The sequence below is a fragment of the Rhineura floridana genome, chromosome 6 (genome assembly GCF_030035675.1).
Source record: "Rhineura floridana isolate rRhiFlo1 chromosome 6, rRhiFlo1.hap2, whole genome shotgun sequence".
In the NCBI taxonomy this organism is placed as follows: Eukaryota; Metazoa; Chordata; class Lepidosauria; order Squamata; family Rhineuridae; genus Rhineura; species Rhineura floridana.
In genome coordinates, this window is record NC_084485.1 from 4,587,464 (window position 1) to 4,600,830 (window position 13,367).

Genomic DNA, 13,367 nt, shown 5'->3' on the forward strand with positions numbered 1-13,367 from the left:
CATAGGTCATACTGCAATTAGGAATCCACCTATAATATACTATCGTTTTATACTGGCATCATAACGCACAAGGCCACTTTCGAATCCGTTCTTCCAGAATTACCACTGTCCATAGCCAGAAATCACAACAAAAAACTTTTGACTTCTTAAAATATTTATCATTACAAAGCATACAGAAATGTTTATCAAAACATTTCAAAATACACAGAGTAAATATCCTTAAATAATATTTGACATCATCCTTGCTTTGCAGACTCTTAAATTTAGGCACAGGAATGAGGACAAAACGGGCTGATGTGTAAGGGTGTTTTAGTTTATCTGTGGAAAACACTTCCTCGGCTTTCACCAACATTAAAAATGTAAACCTCCCAAGCCGTGGAGGTGCTGGATTTCACCTGCTCTGGGACCAGCTTGTGGCCAGTGCACCAGACATCACAGAGGCAATATCAGAATGGACTGACATTATGGGTAAAAGTGCAAGGTTCCCTTCTCCCTCTTTGTCCTCCTTTGGATAAATAGAACTAATCTCATATTTGGGGTCTAGATATAAAGATTTGATTTTTTAAAAAGAGGCTGACAAAACAGCAAAGCAGATGGGTGGGAAAAGAGCAAACAGTTAACATCTTTTCTGAAACACCCCTTTTAATGTGATTTTATTTAAAAATGGATAATTGGGCATGAAATATGGACAATATCCATCTTGAATTTGAAATGGCAGACCCTAGAAGCATGAATGTTTAACCAGCTACTTCTTATTAATCTGCTGCTTGATCTGCCCCAGGCCCAGCCCTCTTGGGCACCTGCCAAGACCCATACTCCTTCAGGGGGTCCATTTTCAACCGCCAGAATCTGCTGGCCTGGTCACTGTCTATTCACCTGCCTCCTTGAGCATGCAAGCCATGACAACAGAGACAGAGCACCAGCCTTCACTTGCCTTCCAGGCTCCCTCTAGAACTGTAGGGAGATTTTTCAAGATGCCAGGTTTATCTTGAGCCTGCATGGTACTAAATACACACTGCAAATACACCGATGCAGCAATTTTGCTGTCCCAAAAGGAAGGAAAAGCAAATAATGAACAATTGAATATTTAAGTTCCTATGACTTCCAGTGGCTTTTAAAGAGGATTAGACAAATTCATGCAAGAAAGGGCTATCGGTGGCTGCTAGTCACAATAGCTATGTTCTGCCTTAGTGGTTCTCAAACTTTTTTCAAACTTAAAAATTGCCGAAGGTCTTGGCAGACTACTTAATGGTTTTTCTGCCTGTTGTGTACATTGTAACGTGCTCAGCTAGATGCTGAATGATTTTGATTGTATTTTATTGCTTCTTTTATTTATTTTATTGCATTACAATAATATTTATTACAATAATATTTTATTACTTCCACTGCTGGAGGCAGGATGCCTTTGAATACCAGTTGCTGGAATGGCAAGTGGGGAGGGTGGTCTTGCTTTCAGGTTCCACTTGTGGGTTTCCCATGGGCATCTAATTGCCCACTATGAGAGTAGAGCGTTGGACCAGATGGGCCATGGGCCTGATCCAGCAGTCAGGCTCTTCTTATGAACGCTGCGTGACTTCTCTAGGAAATCCTGGCCTGGAGAGATTCAGGTTTTCCTTTTAGTGATGTTGCTTGCAAATAGAAGTACAAAGGTGGATCTAGCAAACAAGAGATGGGTTTTGAAACAGATGCTTCTCCAGAATTTCCGAAGTTCACCCATTTGTGGACACACCAGTCAGCTGACTAGTTACATATCACCAACTGGCCACCTGCTATTTGACTGTAGTCAAATATTCTATGAAACTAAAGATAGCTTTTTAATGCCCTTTTAAATGCCATCATGGCATCATCTGAGAACAAAAGCAGGAGAGTGTGTCCTCAGCTCCTTCCTCTTCGGCCCTTCAGAAATCTGGCTTCACAAACACAACTGCAAGTACCATATTTAAAATCCGACCTGTCTATAGTTGCTCTGAAAAACCATGAAGAACAGTTTGACCTTTTGAATATTGTTGGCATACACTGATATCTATATAAAATTTCATAAGCTTTAAATACATTGATTAGAATAATTTAGAATGTAATGTCATTGCTACTAACTTGGGGCTTTGTGACAAATGTAAGCCAATTAGGCTCACCACCTGTTCTTTATTTCAGGGAACAGTTTCTTACTTAGAACGAGCATTTTATATTGCTAAATAAGCAACCATTCCTTGCATTAAGGAAGAGGTGGCAAGCTTAGCTGGAATGCCAATAATTAACAGTACTGTATTTATAACATTTGCCTAGTTGATTGGCCACATATTATTTTTAACTGATCAAATGACAAACAAAATCTCCCCCCACCCCTCTCCCTCTGATGCTCACTCACACACACACACACAAAATCCAGGCACTTCTAGAAGAACAGCCAACAGCTTTCCGGCTGGCGACAAATCCTTGAGACAAAAAGTGCACTGCCATATTTCCGTGGAAATGGCATCTGCTGAATGCAGTTTTGTTAAGGTATTTCAGCTACAAACATGACAGTTGCTTATGTTGGATCAGCTGGAGGGCCCGTCGAGTGCAGTTTTGTCTCCCAACAGTGGTCAATGCCAGGTTTCTTGTTAGTTCACAAGGTGGAGACAGGTGCTTCTGGCTAAGCCACTTGGGAATCTTGACATCCATCAGACCCGCTCTCTAGAGCATCTTTCTGCAGTGCTCCACTCTCTTGTCCGTCCCCGCATCTGCTTTAAGGCTGTTGCTGGTACTGACTTTCAGTGGCAGTAAAGAAATCTTCCAGGATGCTCTGATTGCACTCAAATGTAGGGCGGTCCTCAGGCTTGCGCTTCCAGCAGCGCATCATAATTTCATAGAGCTCCTCTGGGCAGCCCTCTGTGCGTGGCATCCGATAGCCACGCTCGAGGGCACGGATCACTTCCTGGTGAGACATCCCTGAATTCAAAAGAAGAGAAAGAAACTGAGACACCGTCGCTCAGGGGCAGAGCATCTGTCCTGCATGCAGAAGATCCCAGGTCCAATTCCCAGCATCTCCACATAGGGCTGAGAGAGATCCCTTGTCTGAAATCCGGGAGAGTTGCTGCCACTCAGTGTAGCCAATACTGAGCTAGGCAGACCAATGGTCTAACTCAGAATAAGGCAGCTCCCCATGAACTGCAGAAGTTAAACAAATAAAAGTGGACCAGCCTGCTCATCGAATACAATCCCCTCCTGCAAGCAGAAAAGGGTGGACGTTGAAGGAGACCACTGGATCACCCATCTTATTTGAAGAGGCAAAGCTGCCTTACACTGCATGAGACTACAAGTCTAATCTCATTAACAGCAGCCCTCCAAGGGCTTTCCCCAGCCTTGCAACCCGAGATTCTTTGAGCTCGAGGTGGAAACATCCAGCATGCAAAGTGCGCGGCCTCTCGCTGAGCTATGGGCTATCCCCATGAGAATCTGACATTGCCGTATCAGACCACTGGCCCGTCCAGTCCAACACACTCTACTCTGGCTAGCAGTGGCTCTCCAGTGTCTGTCTCAGACTTGATCCCTTTAACAGCTGTGCTGGCTGGGGCTGATGGGAGTTGTTCAAAACATCTGGAGGACACCAGGTTGGTGATGGCTGTATTACAGTCAGGCCCCCATCTGCACTATATATTTAAAGCGGTATCATACCACTTTAAATAGCCATGGCTTCACCCCAAGAGACCTGGGAACTGCAGCTTGTTAAGACTGCTAAGAGTTGCTAGGAGGCTCCTATTTCCCTCACAGAGCTACAATTCCCAGTGTGGATTAACAATCAATCCCTCTTCCCAGGAAACTCTTGAGAATTGTAGTTCTGGGAGAGGGAGAGAGGTCTCCTAATAGCTCTCAGCACCCTTAACAAACTACAGTTCCCAATATTCTTCGGTAGTTAAATGTATAGTGCAGATGTCAGTTGTGGCGCATCAACTGCCTGAAAAAAACCCTCTCTCTTTACAAAAACATGTCTGGACACCTGGTGGCAAATGTAACCGCCGGCAAGTAACTATTTTCAAGCTTGAGTTAAAGTCATAAACACAAGGTTCTCACCCCTTGGCCGCTCAGTCAAATGGGTGAAAGCATGTAATCAAAATGGTTTTCCTAAGGTGATAGGCTTGTTAAATGCTTTAAATGCTGTTTTAGTCTCCAATGGATGAGGAAAATTCAGAACTCTAAAAAAAAAAAAGCTGAACTATTGCAATATGTGAGTTTCAATGATAGTATGGTCTGGGTAGAGAAGACGGTGTATAAGCAGACGGTCAGATGATTTGACAGGGGGGTGGCCCTGCCCACCTTTTAAAATTAGCCCATGGGCATGGGGGGAGATAAAGATCTGGCTGGCTGGGCCAAAATGGCTTCACTAAGAAAGACTAGTAAGAAATACTAGTTCCTTTGGGATTTTCAGGGATCATCACCACACACCACATCTCCTCTTCTCCACGGGATACCCAGCCACACATTTAAAAAATTGTGGAGATACAGAGAGACTGCAAGGCGACATTTCCTACTACACACCTGGGTACGGAGTCCGTCCGTAGGTAATTATCTCCATCAGGAGAATCCCAAAGGACCAGACGTCAGATTTTATCGTGAAGGAGCCGTAGTTGATGGCTTCGGGTGCGGTCCACTTAATGGGAAACTTGGCACCTGCCCAAAATGGTCAAAACAAGCCAGGTAAGGCTCAGGAAGAAGACAGGGTATGTTCAAGAAAGAGTGGCTTTCAGGCAGGTAGCAGTTTTACTTCCCAAACTGTGGGTTGCAAGACTGTTTCTCATTTTTCCAGACTTAAATCCAGTTCACATTTCCACATCAGTTTGCAATTTTTTTTTAGTCCTCATGAAAACTCATCAGCGTTTTGCTGCGAGCCTCTCCTAGCATACTCATTTTTGTATGCAACTCTTTCTAATGTGCACATCAATTTCCCCTAACATAATGCACTTTCGTATGTCATTTTCACCAGTATATGAATTTTTATGCACTCTGACCTGGTCTGTGCATTTTCGTACTCATTACTTGGCTGGAGAACTGCATTGCAAAATTTGGAGAGGTGTGAATTTTGGAAAGGCAAATTAAGTGGGTTTGCATTTATATGCACACTGAATCAATTTTTCTCCCCCATCTCTATTATTAAGTGCCTAAGTCTAATGCACACTGTTCACAAGAGGGTGAAGACAGGAGGGATGGCTTTGGCAACCATCGTACAAAGCATCTTTTTGCACCTTCCCGGGCTGTGTATTCGTTATCATCAATCACTCGGGCCAAGCCAAAATCAGCAATCTTGCACACCAGCATGGCTGAAACCAGGATGTTGGCAGCTCTCAAGTCCCGATGGATGTAGTTCTGTTGCTCAATGTAAGCCATCCCTTCCGCTATCTGCATCAAAGAGAGAAAAAACATTTGTGACAAGGGAGCGATGGACCATAAAGAGCGATAGCTGGAGAAGCTGGATGGGCAGATCTGTCAATTTTGGTTCCTCGTGAGTTTTTCATTTTTCTAATCCTTAGTTCAGTTTCCCACATTCCCACATCAGTTCGTGATGTCTTCAAAAAAAGTCCTCCTGAAAATTCAGCATTTTAGTGCTAATTTCTCCTAATGTACACATTGGTGTATGCAGTTTTGCCTAATATACACATTTTTGCAAAGCAATTTCCCCTAATACTCATTTTTGTATGTTATCTTCACTAGCATATGAATGTATAATATGCGCACTGTACCCTGTATATGCATTTCTGTAAAAATTGCTTAGCTGGAAAAAATGCACTGCAAAATTTGAAGAATGAATTTTGACGGATGGCTGCTTTTCAGTTTGCATATTGGTTTGGAAAGTTCAAATTAGGGAGGTTTGCTTTTAAATGTCAACTGAATTGAATTTCTCGTCCATCCCTAGTTGGGAGACAGCCTTATGATGTGCTGAAGGCTCTACTATGGGTTCAGATCCCTCCCCAGCTCTTTCCGTCTCTGCACTAGCTTCCAGAAAATCACTGTTCTGTGAGAGTGACCTGCAGCATCTGCACATTTTCATAAATAGATTTTCCTCCAAGTGCATAAGAATCCCACCCCACCCCTTTCTTGGAATTTGCTTCCAGGCGATGTTAATGCTCAAAAAATGCAAACCAGCACAGCCTTCGCAACAGAACTCAAAACAACTGCTCGCTCTTCTAGTAGGAGAAAATCCTCCCATCAGAGGAAAGTGGCACCAAAGTGCAGAATTGGCATGCAAGGAGAAGAGCCAAGCGAGAGAAAGTAGCAAAGGCCTGAGATTGGATCTCCCTTCTCTTCATTTCAGATGCACCCACGGGTGAAGAAGGCCTGGTCTGGTATGGGACCATGGCACTGGCGGGAAGGAGATCAGCTCTTTCCCACAGCACTGTTGCGGGTTTTTTCCTAATAAAAATGCTCACCCCAGGTGCCGCTAGAACAGGATGAACATCCACTATCTGGGCAGGTAAAGGGCTCACCAACAGTGTCTCGGTCTTGTCTGGATTGAGTTTCAGTTTATTAGCTCTCATCCAGTCCATTATCACGGTCAAGCAATGGTTCAGCACATCAACAGCCTCACCTGAAAAAGGTGAAAAGGAGAAGCAGAGCTGCGTGTCATCAGCGTACTGATGACAACGCACTCCAAAACTCCTGATGACCGCACCCAGAGGCTGCATGTAGATGTTGGGACAGAGACGATCTCGCCTCAGTTGTTCACGCTCTGGTAACTTCTAGATTGGACTACTGTAATGCGCTCTACGTAGGGCTGCCCTTGAAGACTGTTCGGAAACTCCAGCTAGTGCAAAATGCGGCAGCCAGGTTGTTGACGAGGACCTATCGGTCTGCGCATATAACACCTGTCCTGGCCCGCTTGCACTGGCTACCCATCTGTTTCCGAGCTAGATTCAAGGTGCTGGTTTTGACCTATAAAGCCTTATACGGTGTGGGACCTACCTTGTGGAACGCCTCTCCCGCTATGAACCTACCCGTTCACTTCGTTCAGTATCTAAGGCCCTCCTCCGGGTACCAACTCATCAGGAAGCCCAGAGGACTGTTGTTAGATCTAGGGCCTTTTCTGTGGTGGCCCCCGAACTCTGGAACAGCTTACCTGAGGAGATACGCCTGGCGCCTATGGTACTTTCTTTTAGGCGCCAGGTTAAGACCTGGCCATACTCCCAGGCATTTTAATGTTTTTATGTTTAATTTTTTGTTAGTTAACTTGCTGCTATGTGTTATTGATTTTATTATATTATTGTATTTTAATCCAGTTTTGTACACCGCCCAGAGAGCTACTAGCTATGGGCGGTCTAGAAATGAAACGAAATAATAAATAAGTAATAATACTGGGGAAAGCTTTTTACACAAAGAAGCTTTTGTCACTTATGTAATTCTGTAGATTCTTTTGTAATTTTCAAAAATCAATCATTCAGATCAAGGATAGAGATTCCAGGGCCCTAGATGTTGGATTCCAGCTCCCATCATCCCTGACCATTGGCGATGCTGACTAGGGGCTGATGGGAGTTAGAGTCCCAAGAACAACTTCAGGGCCACAGGACACTCCTCTTCCAACAAGTTTTCTAAAATGTTTTTAAAGATGTTTTGTTTTAATGTATTTTAAAGTCTATTTTTATGATGTTTTAAAGGGTTTTTAGTGCTTTTGTTTGCCGCCCTGGGCTCCTGCTGGGAGGAAGGGTGGGATATAAATCAAATAATAAATAAATAAATAAAATCTTTATCCCAGTTGGTATCTGTCTTGGATTTGCATTGTTGTTGTTTCAAACTATTTTGCACGCACACGGACCCCTGCATGCCTTGCATGCCAACCCCATCACCTAACCCTAGGAATGGCAACCCCACATTCCCCCATCCTTCTCACCAAATCCCCCAGTGCTGCCAGGTGTTGCCACACGATCACCTCTTCCTCCTTGCTCGCCTGGCATTGGACCACTTCACAGCTGCTCACACTCATCACTCAAGTCAGTCAATCACCAGCCTGCCTGCCTGCCTCTTGCACCTTGCAGCAACTCCTCCAGGAGTTGCCTGGACCTGGAATGCTGAAGCGTTCACACTGTGGTTCACAGCGCCACCTGTCGGTGTTGATGCAAACTGCAGTGTGACAACCTGTAGCGTGAACGACTTCTTCTTTATGTTACAGAACATAATTGTTTCCTAAAATATTTAAGACATTTATATGTCACTGAATCATTAGCATTTCTAAGCTGTGTACATAAAAATAAACCATGCAGAAAGCAAAAACAATAAAAATATCATGAAAATGCCTGCTGGAATTTATGCAGTTTTAATTGTTTATATATAAATGTATGGTTTTATACATGTAAATCGCTTCAGGATGCCCCCTGGGAATCGATCCATAAAAAAAAATAATTTGCAGCAGGGAAAGTGAGAGACATTTGTGATACAGATGAGCCTTGTGGCAGACAGGTTTGTTTGTTATTATATTGATAAACCACCTTATTTTATTTATTTATTTGTTTATTATTTGATTTATATCCCACCCTTCCTCCCAGCAGGAGCCCAGGGAGGCATCCTACCTTCTAAACTTTCCTTCTAAAGCACTCAAGGTGGAGTTTGCCGCTCTGTCCCCTGCCCCCCCCCCTCTATTCTAGCCTCACAACCACCCTGTAAGGAAGGGAGAAGAGACAACGGGCTGGTTGAGACATAAAGCCTCCTCCCCCTTCCTCCCACAGCACATTCATGAGGAGGTGTGCCAAAGCTCCTGCTTCGATCAACTACAGCTTGCTATACCATTCAAACCCCAGGAAACCTTGGTCACAGCCCAAACAACCCAACTTCAAATCCAAACAGCATTATAAACCCAATTGAAAGAAGAACTTCTTCAGGCCATGTATGTGAAGATGTGCCTTGTGAGTGGCTTATCAATGGTCACATACAGGGCCAGCACCAGGCATGACTGGGCCCTTGGGCACCAGTCTGCCACAGGCATGTGGCTCCTGCCTGTTCCACCTACCCCTCTCCTGTGTTCTGCTGCTGCATGCGCAGTGCACGCAGGAGCAAAACGCAGGAGAGAGGTAGGTGGAGCGAACGGGCAGGCAGCCTGGAAGCTCTGTCCCTGCAATCTGCGACAGGGTCCCCTCGGCCAGGGCCCGACCTGGCCGCCCTTTGGCGCCGGCCCTGGTCACATAATGTCATGGGCAAGGCGAGATTTCAACCCAAAACTTCCAGGTTCAGACCCTCGCAGTGAGCAATTACCTCACAACAAAGCGAGCTATGAAGACCTGAAGCGAGGGGGTTAACTGTCATCCCAAAACAAGATGGATGGCCCACTGGGCACACCTGCTCTTTTTAGCACAGCCCTGAGCAACAAACGGCCAGTTGTTCTGCAGCCCGGGTAGAACAGTTCCTCCTCGGAGGAGAAGGCGACCCAGAGGAAGGAAATGACCATGGACCCTTTCCAGGTTCTCTCCTTCCTTCAGAGTTACACACACACAAAACAACAAAGCAAACTCCCCTCCCACAAGCACTCCACACACCGTGGCAGGCAGATTTGCACATTCAAATCAGCCTCCCTACTCTTCACTTGTCAAACTGGGAACAACGTAGTCGCACAGCCATCGCCCAGCGACATTTGAAACCCCACAAGAGAAGAGGGCGCTGGCTGTTAAATTCACCTCTTTATTACTGGAGGGTCTCTAGACCTTTCCACACCTGCAAGACTACCCAGGCAATGATGGAGAAGGAACCTGTGGCCCTCCAGGGAGTGTTGGACAGCCCCTGCAGCAGGCATGGCACAAAGGTCAGAGATGATGCACGAAAGCCCCAAGGACAGTTTTTGTGCCACTGCAGAGATTAGCCACTCCTCAGAAGAGCCATTTTGGGCGGCAGGAATCTGGGCTAATCCACAGTGTGCATTAAGGGGCACAGTGAAGCCTCACAAGAATCATAAGAGTGGTAGAGTTGGAAAGGGCCTGTAAGGCCATCCAGTCCAACCCCCTGCTCAATGCAGGAATCCAAATTGAAGCATACCCGTCAGGTGGCCGTCCAGCTGCCTCTTGAAGGTCTCCAGTGTCGGAGAGCCCACCACCTCTCTAGGTAATTGTCGCATCACTCTTAACAGGTAGGAAGTTTTTCCTGATGTTCATCTGAAATCTGGCTTCCTGTAACTTGAGCCCATTATTTCATGTCCTGCACTCTGGGACAATCGAGAAGAGATCCTGGCCCTCCTCTGTGTGGCAACCTTTCAAGTCCTTCAAGAGTACTATCACATCTCCCCCCAGTCTTCTCTTTTCCAGGCTAAACATGCCCAGTTCTTTCAGTCTCTCATCATAGGGCCTTGTTTCCAGTCCCCTGATCATCCTTGTTGCCTTCCTCCGAACCCGTTCCAGTTTGTCTGCATCCTTGTTAAAGTGCAGTGTCCAGAACTGGATGCAGTACTCAAGATGAGGCCAAACCAGTGCCGAATAGGAGGAAACCGATATGTGATTTAGAACCTATACTTCTGTTAATGCAACCTAAAATAGCATTTGTCTTTTTTGCAGCAACATTACACTGTTGGCTCATACTCAGCTTGTGATCAACAAGAACAGAAGATTCCATGAGCAATGTCATCTCCGGATGCTTCTAGGCACAAACAGTCACACACAGGGCAAGCTGTGGCTTGTGCGGTATAGATCTGGGCTCTCCCCACACCACCACTGCCTCCACTGGGACAGTGGGTGGCCAGATGGAAAAGACAAGCATGACAAGCTACACCTGTTGAAATTCCATCTTCTGCACACCTTAGCAGCCTTGACCCCTCTTGTATCTGGCCACCCTACTAGCGAGGGAATTGACCCACACTGTAAAGATCTACTCTGAGGACTTTCCATACTGGTACTGCCCCCGCCCAAGGACGCCAATCTGAGAAAAGAAATTGCATCACATTCCCTTCCAGGGCTGAACCCTGGTCCTACACTAGGTGGCCTGGCCCCCAGTGAGGGAGCGAACAGCAGCAGCCTCCTTGTTCCCAGTCACGGGTGAGATCCTGCAGGTCACTGTCAGGGACAGTATGCCTCTGAATACCAGTTGCTGGGGATTATTATTTAAATTTATATCCCAAACAAGAAGTGATAAAACAATTTTTAAAAAATCCAATGTAGATGCAGACTGGGATAAAGGTCTCACCTTAAAAGGCTTGTCAAAAGAGGAAGGTCATCTTGACCTGTAAGACCCTCTCCCTGCTCGCTGGCCTCTTTCCACCTGGCCTGCCCGGGTGGGGCCTTGACTGACTGCAGCTGCAAAAGGTATCACTACCTGAAGATGCCAGAGACCACCTGGACTGTGGGGTGTTGTTTAGGGGCTTCCGTTTGGGTAAAAGTTTGATTTCTGATGGTCGGTTTTTTGTTTTGCTGTTATTGGGATTATGCTTCTGTATTTTATTGTTGGGTTTTATTAGGAATTAGAAGGATGTATCAATTTATTGTATGTTTTTAATGATGTTTTTGTTAACTTATTGACCATTTGAATTTATTTCTTACAGTGAGTTGTGTAACTTTTTTCCTGTTCATGTTGTGAGACGCCTTGTGCGCAAATTGTTATGGAAAGGCGGCATACAAATAAACGATGATGATGATGATCTTCAGTAGGCACCAAAATGATAACACAGATGGCGCCTGTCTAATAATTAATGGGAGGGAATTCCAAAGGGTCGGTGCCGTCACACTAAAGGTCCTCTTCCTGTGTTGTGTGGATTGGATTCCTATACTGTGCAGGATCAGGTCCTGCTTGTGAGCTTTCCATAGGGAGCATCTGGTTGACCACCAGGATGCTGGGCTAGATGGGCCTCTGGCTGATCCAGCTTCAGGACTCTTCCCGGGATCGCACTCACCTGGGCAGAGAAGTCGATCAATGTGGGCAGTGGCTGTTTGTGCCCTTCATCGCTTTTCAGGAAATCCAGCAAGCTGCCTGCAGATGGAGGAAAGAAACTCTTCAGGGCACAGCAGGCCATTGTTCTTTTCAGAGGGCCCCCACCCCACCCCAATCTTTCCCTGGGAAGAGAGACCTACAGCTCAGAGTGGAAGAGCACATACTTAGTTTAGATGGAAAAGGGCCCAAGTTCACGTAGACACGGGCCACCAGACTGCTCAATGGCTGTGGCTTATCCCACCTCACCTCCCTGTCATCAGCCTTCCCCAGCCAGCACAGGGCTGATGGAAGTTGAAGACCAAAGCCGCTGGAAGGCACCAGGTTGGGGAAGGCTGCCCTAGAGCATATTTAGCATTAAAAAATTGCAGTGAATTGTGGGAAGGGAGCCTCTCTAGCATGCAGCCCAATTCTCTCCACAGCTACTCAGGAGCAACCTTCCTTGTGTTCAGAGGGGCTTGAAAAAATAAAAATGTACTGCCTACAAGTCGATTCCGACTTATGGCGACCCTATGAATAGGGCTTTCATGAGGCTGAGAGGCAGTGATTGGCCCAAGGTCACCCAGTGCGCTTCATGGTTGTGTGGGGATTCGAACCCTGGTCTCCCAGGTCGTAGTCCAACATATAGGGCTGCAGCCTTAGAAATAAAGACACTTCTGCAGATGGTTTATTTTCTTTCTTGGATCTCTTCCTTCAGTTCCCCATGCTGCATCTTCCCAGCCAGGCTCACAGCTATCTCTTCCTCCCAACTGTGTGCCTCGTCCTATGCAGCTTCCGTGGCACGTGGTACTGTCGTCTGTGTGGTTAGTGAGGGGCTGAGCACCTCTCAGCAGAACAGGAGGAAGCAGTGCCAGTCCTGCAGGACAGCAAGCAAGCGCATAAAATCTGATGTGGGGAACAAAACAGTAACAGGGCTTCTTAAGAAACCCAGGTTTTATGTAGTTTTTTAAAAAAATGTTTTTAAGTTTCCGGCCTTCCTGATTGCAACGAGAAGCCTGGAAACAGACAGACCAGCCTTTGCCCACCGGATCCCTCCGGATGTTTGGGATGACGACTTAGGGGGAAGGCCGTAGCTTAAGGGGAAATGTCTGTAGCTCAGTGATAGAGAGCCCGCCTTGCATGCAGTCGGCCCCAGGTTCAATCCCCTGCCTGAAAGTTTGGACAGTTGCTGCCGGTCAGTGCAGGCAGGAAAAAAAGTGCTGCCTCCTCTCCGATTTGGATTCTGGCTACCGTTGTGCAGCCTGCTATATTTGGCAATTATGTTTGAAGCCAAAATGGACAAACGCTTCCTGTTACCGCTCTGGCTTCTTTTCGTGCAAAAATGGGGGAGACGGTGGTGAGGAGGAGTGAGGGTCGCCTCTCCTCCGAAGACCACAAATAGGCAGTGAGGGAAGAGTGAAAAAAGTAACTGGGGGCAGGTGCTTTTAGTGAAAGCTTTCATCCTCCCTGCAAAAGGCCCTTCTGGGCTGAAAAAAATGGCTGTAGATCAGCCTTTGCCAACCTGGTGT

General features: G+C 46.1%; 1 protein-coding gene across 2 annotated transcripts in view; it reads right to left on the reverse strand.

The window, feature by feature from the left end:
- Window positions 1-145: 145 nt before the first annotated feature.
- HCK (HCK proto-oncogene, Src family tyrosine kinase) overlaps window positions 146-13,367 on the reverse strand; it is a 51,744-nt gene continuing 38,522 nt past the window's right edge. For both annotated transcript variants that reach the window (XM_061630809.1, XM_061630808.1), the window contains 4 exons: window positions 11,825-11,901; window positions 5,220-5,373; window positions 4,516-4,647; window positions 146-2,928 (listed from right to left, as the gene is read on the reverse strand). In XM_061630809.1, coding sequence (XP_061486793.1) covers window positions 2,726-2,928; window positions 4,516-4,647; window positions 5,220-5,373; window positions 11,825-11,901 — 566 coding nt within the window. In that variant the 3' untranslated portion in view covers window positions 146-2,725. The remainder of the gene's footprint in view (window positions 2,929-4,515; window positions 4,648-5,219; window positions 5,374-11,824; window positions 11,902-13,367) is intronic.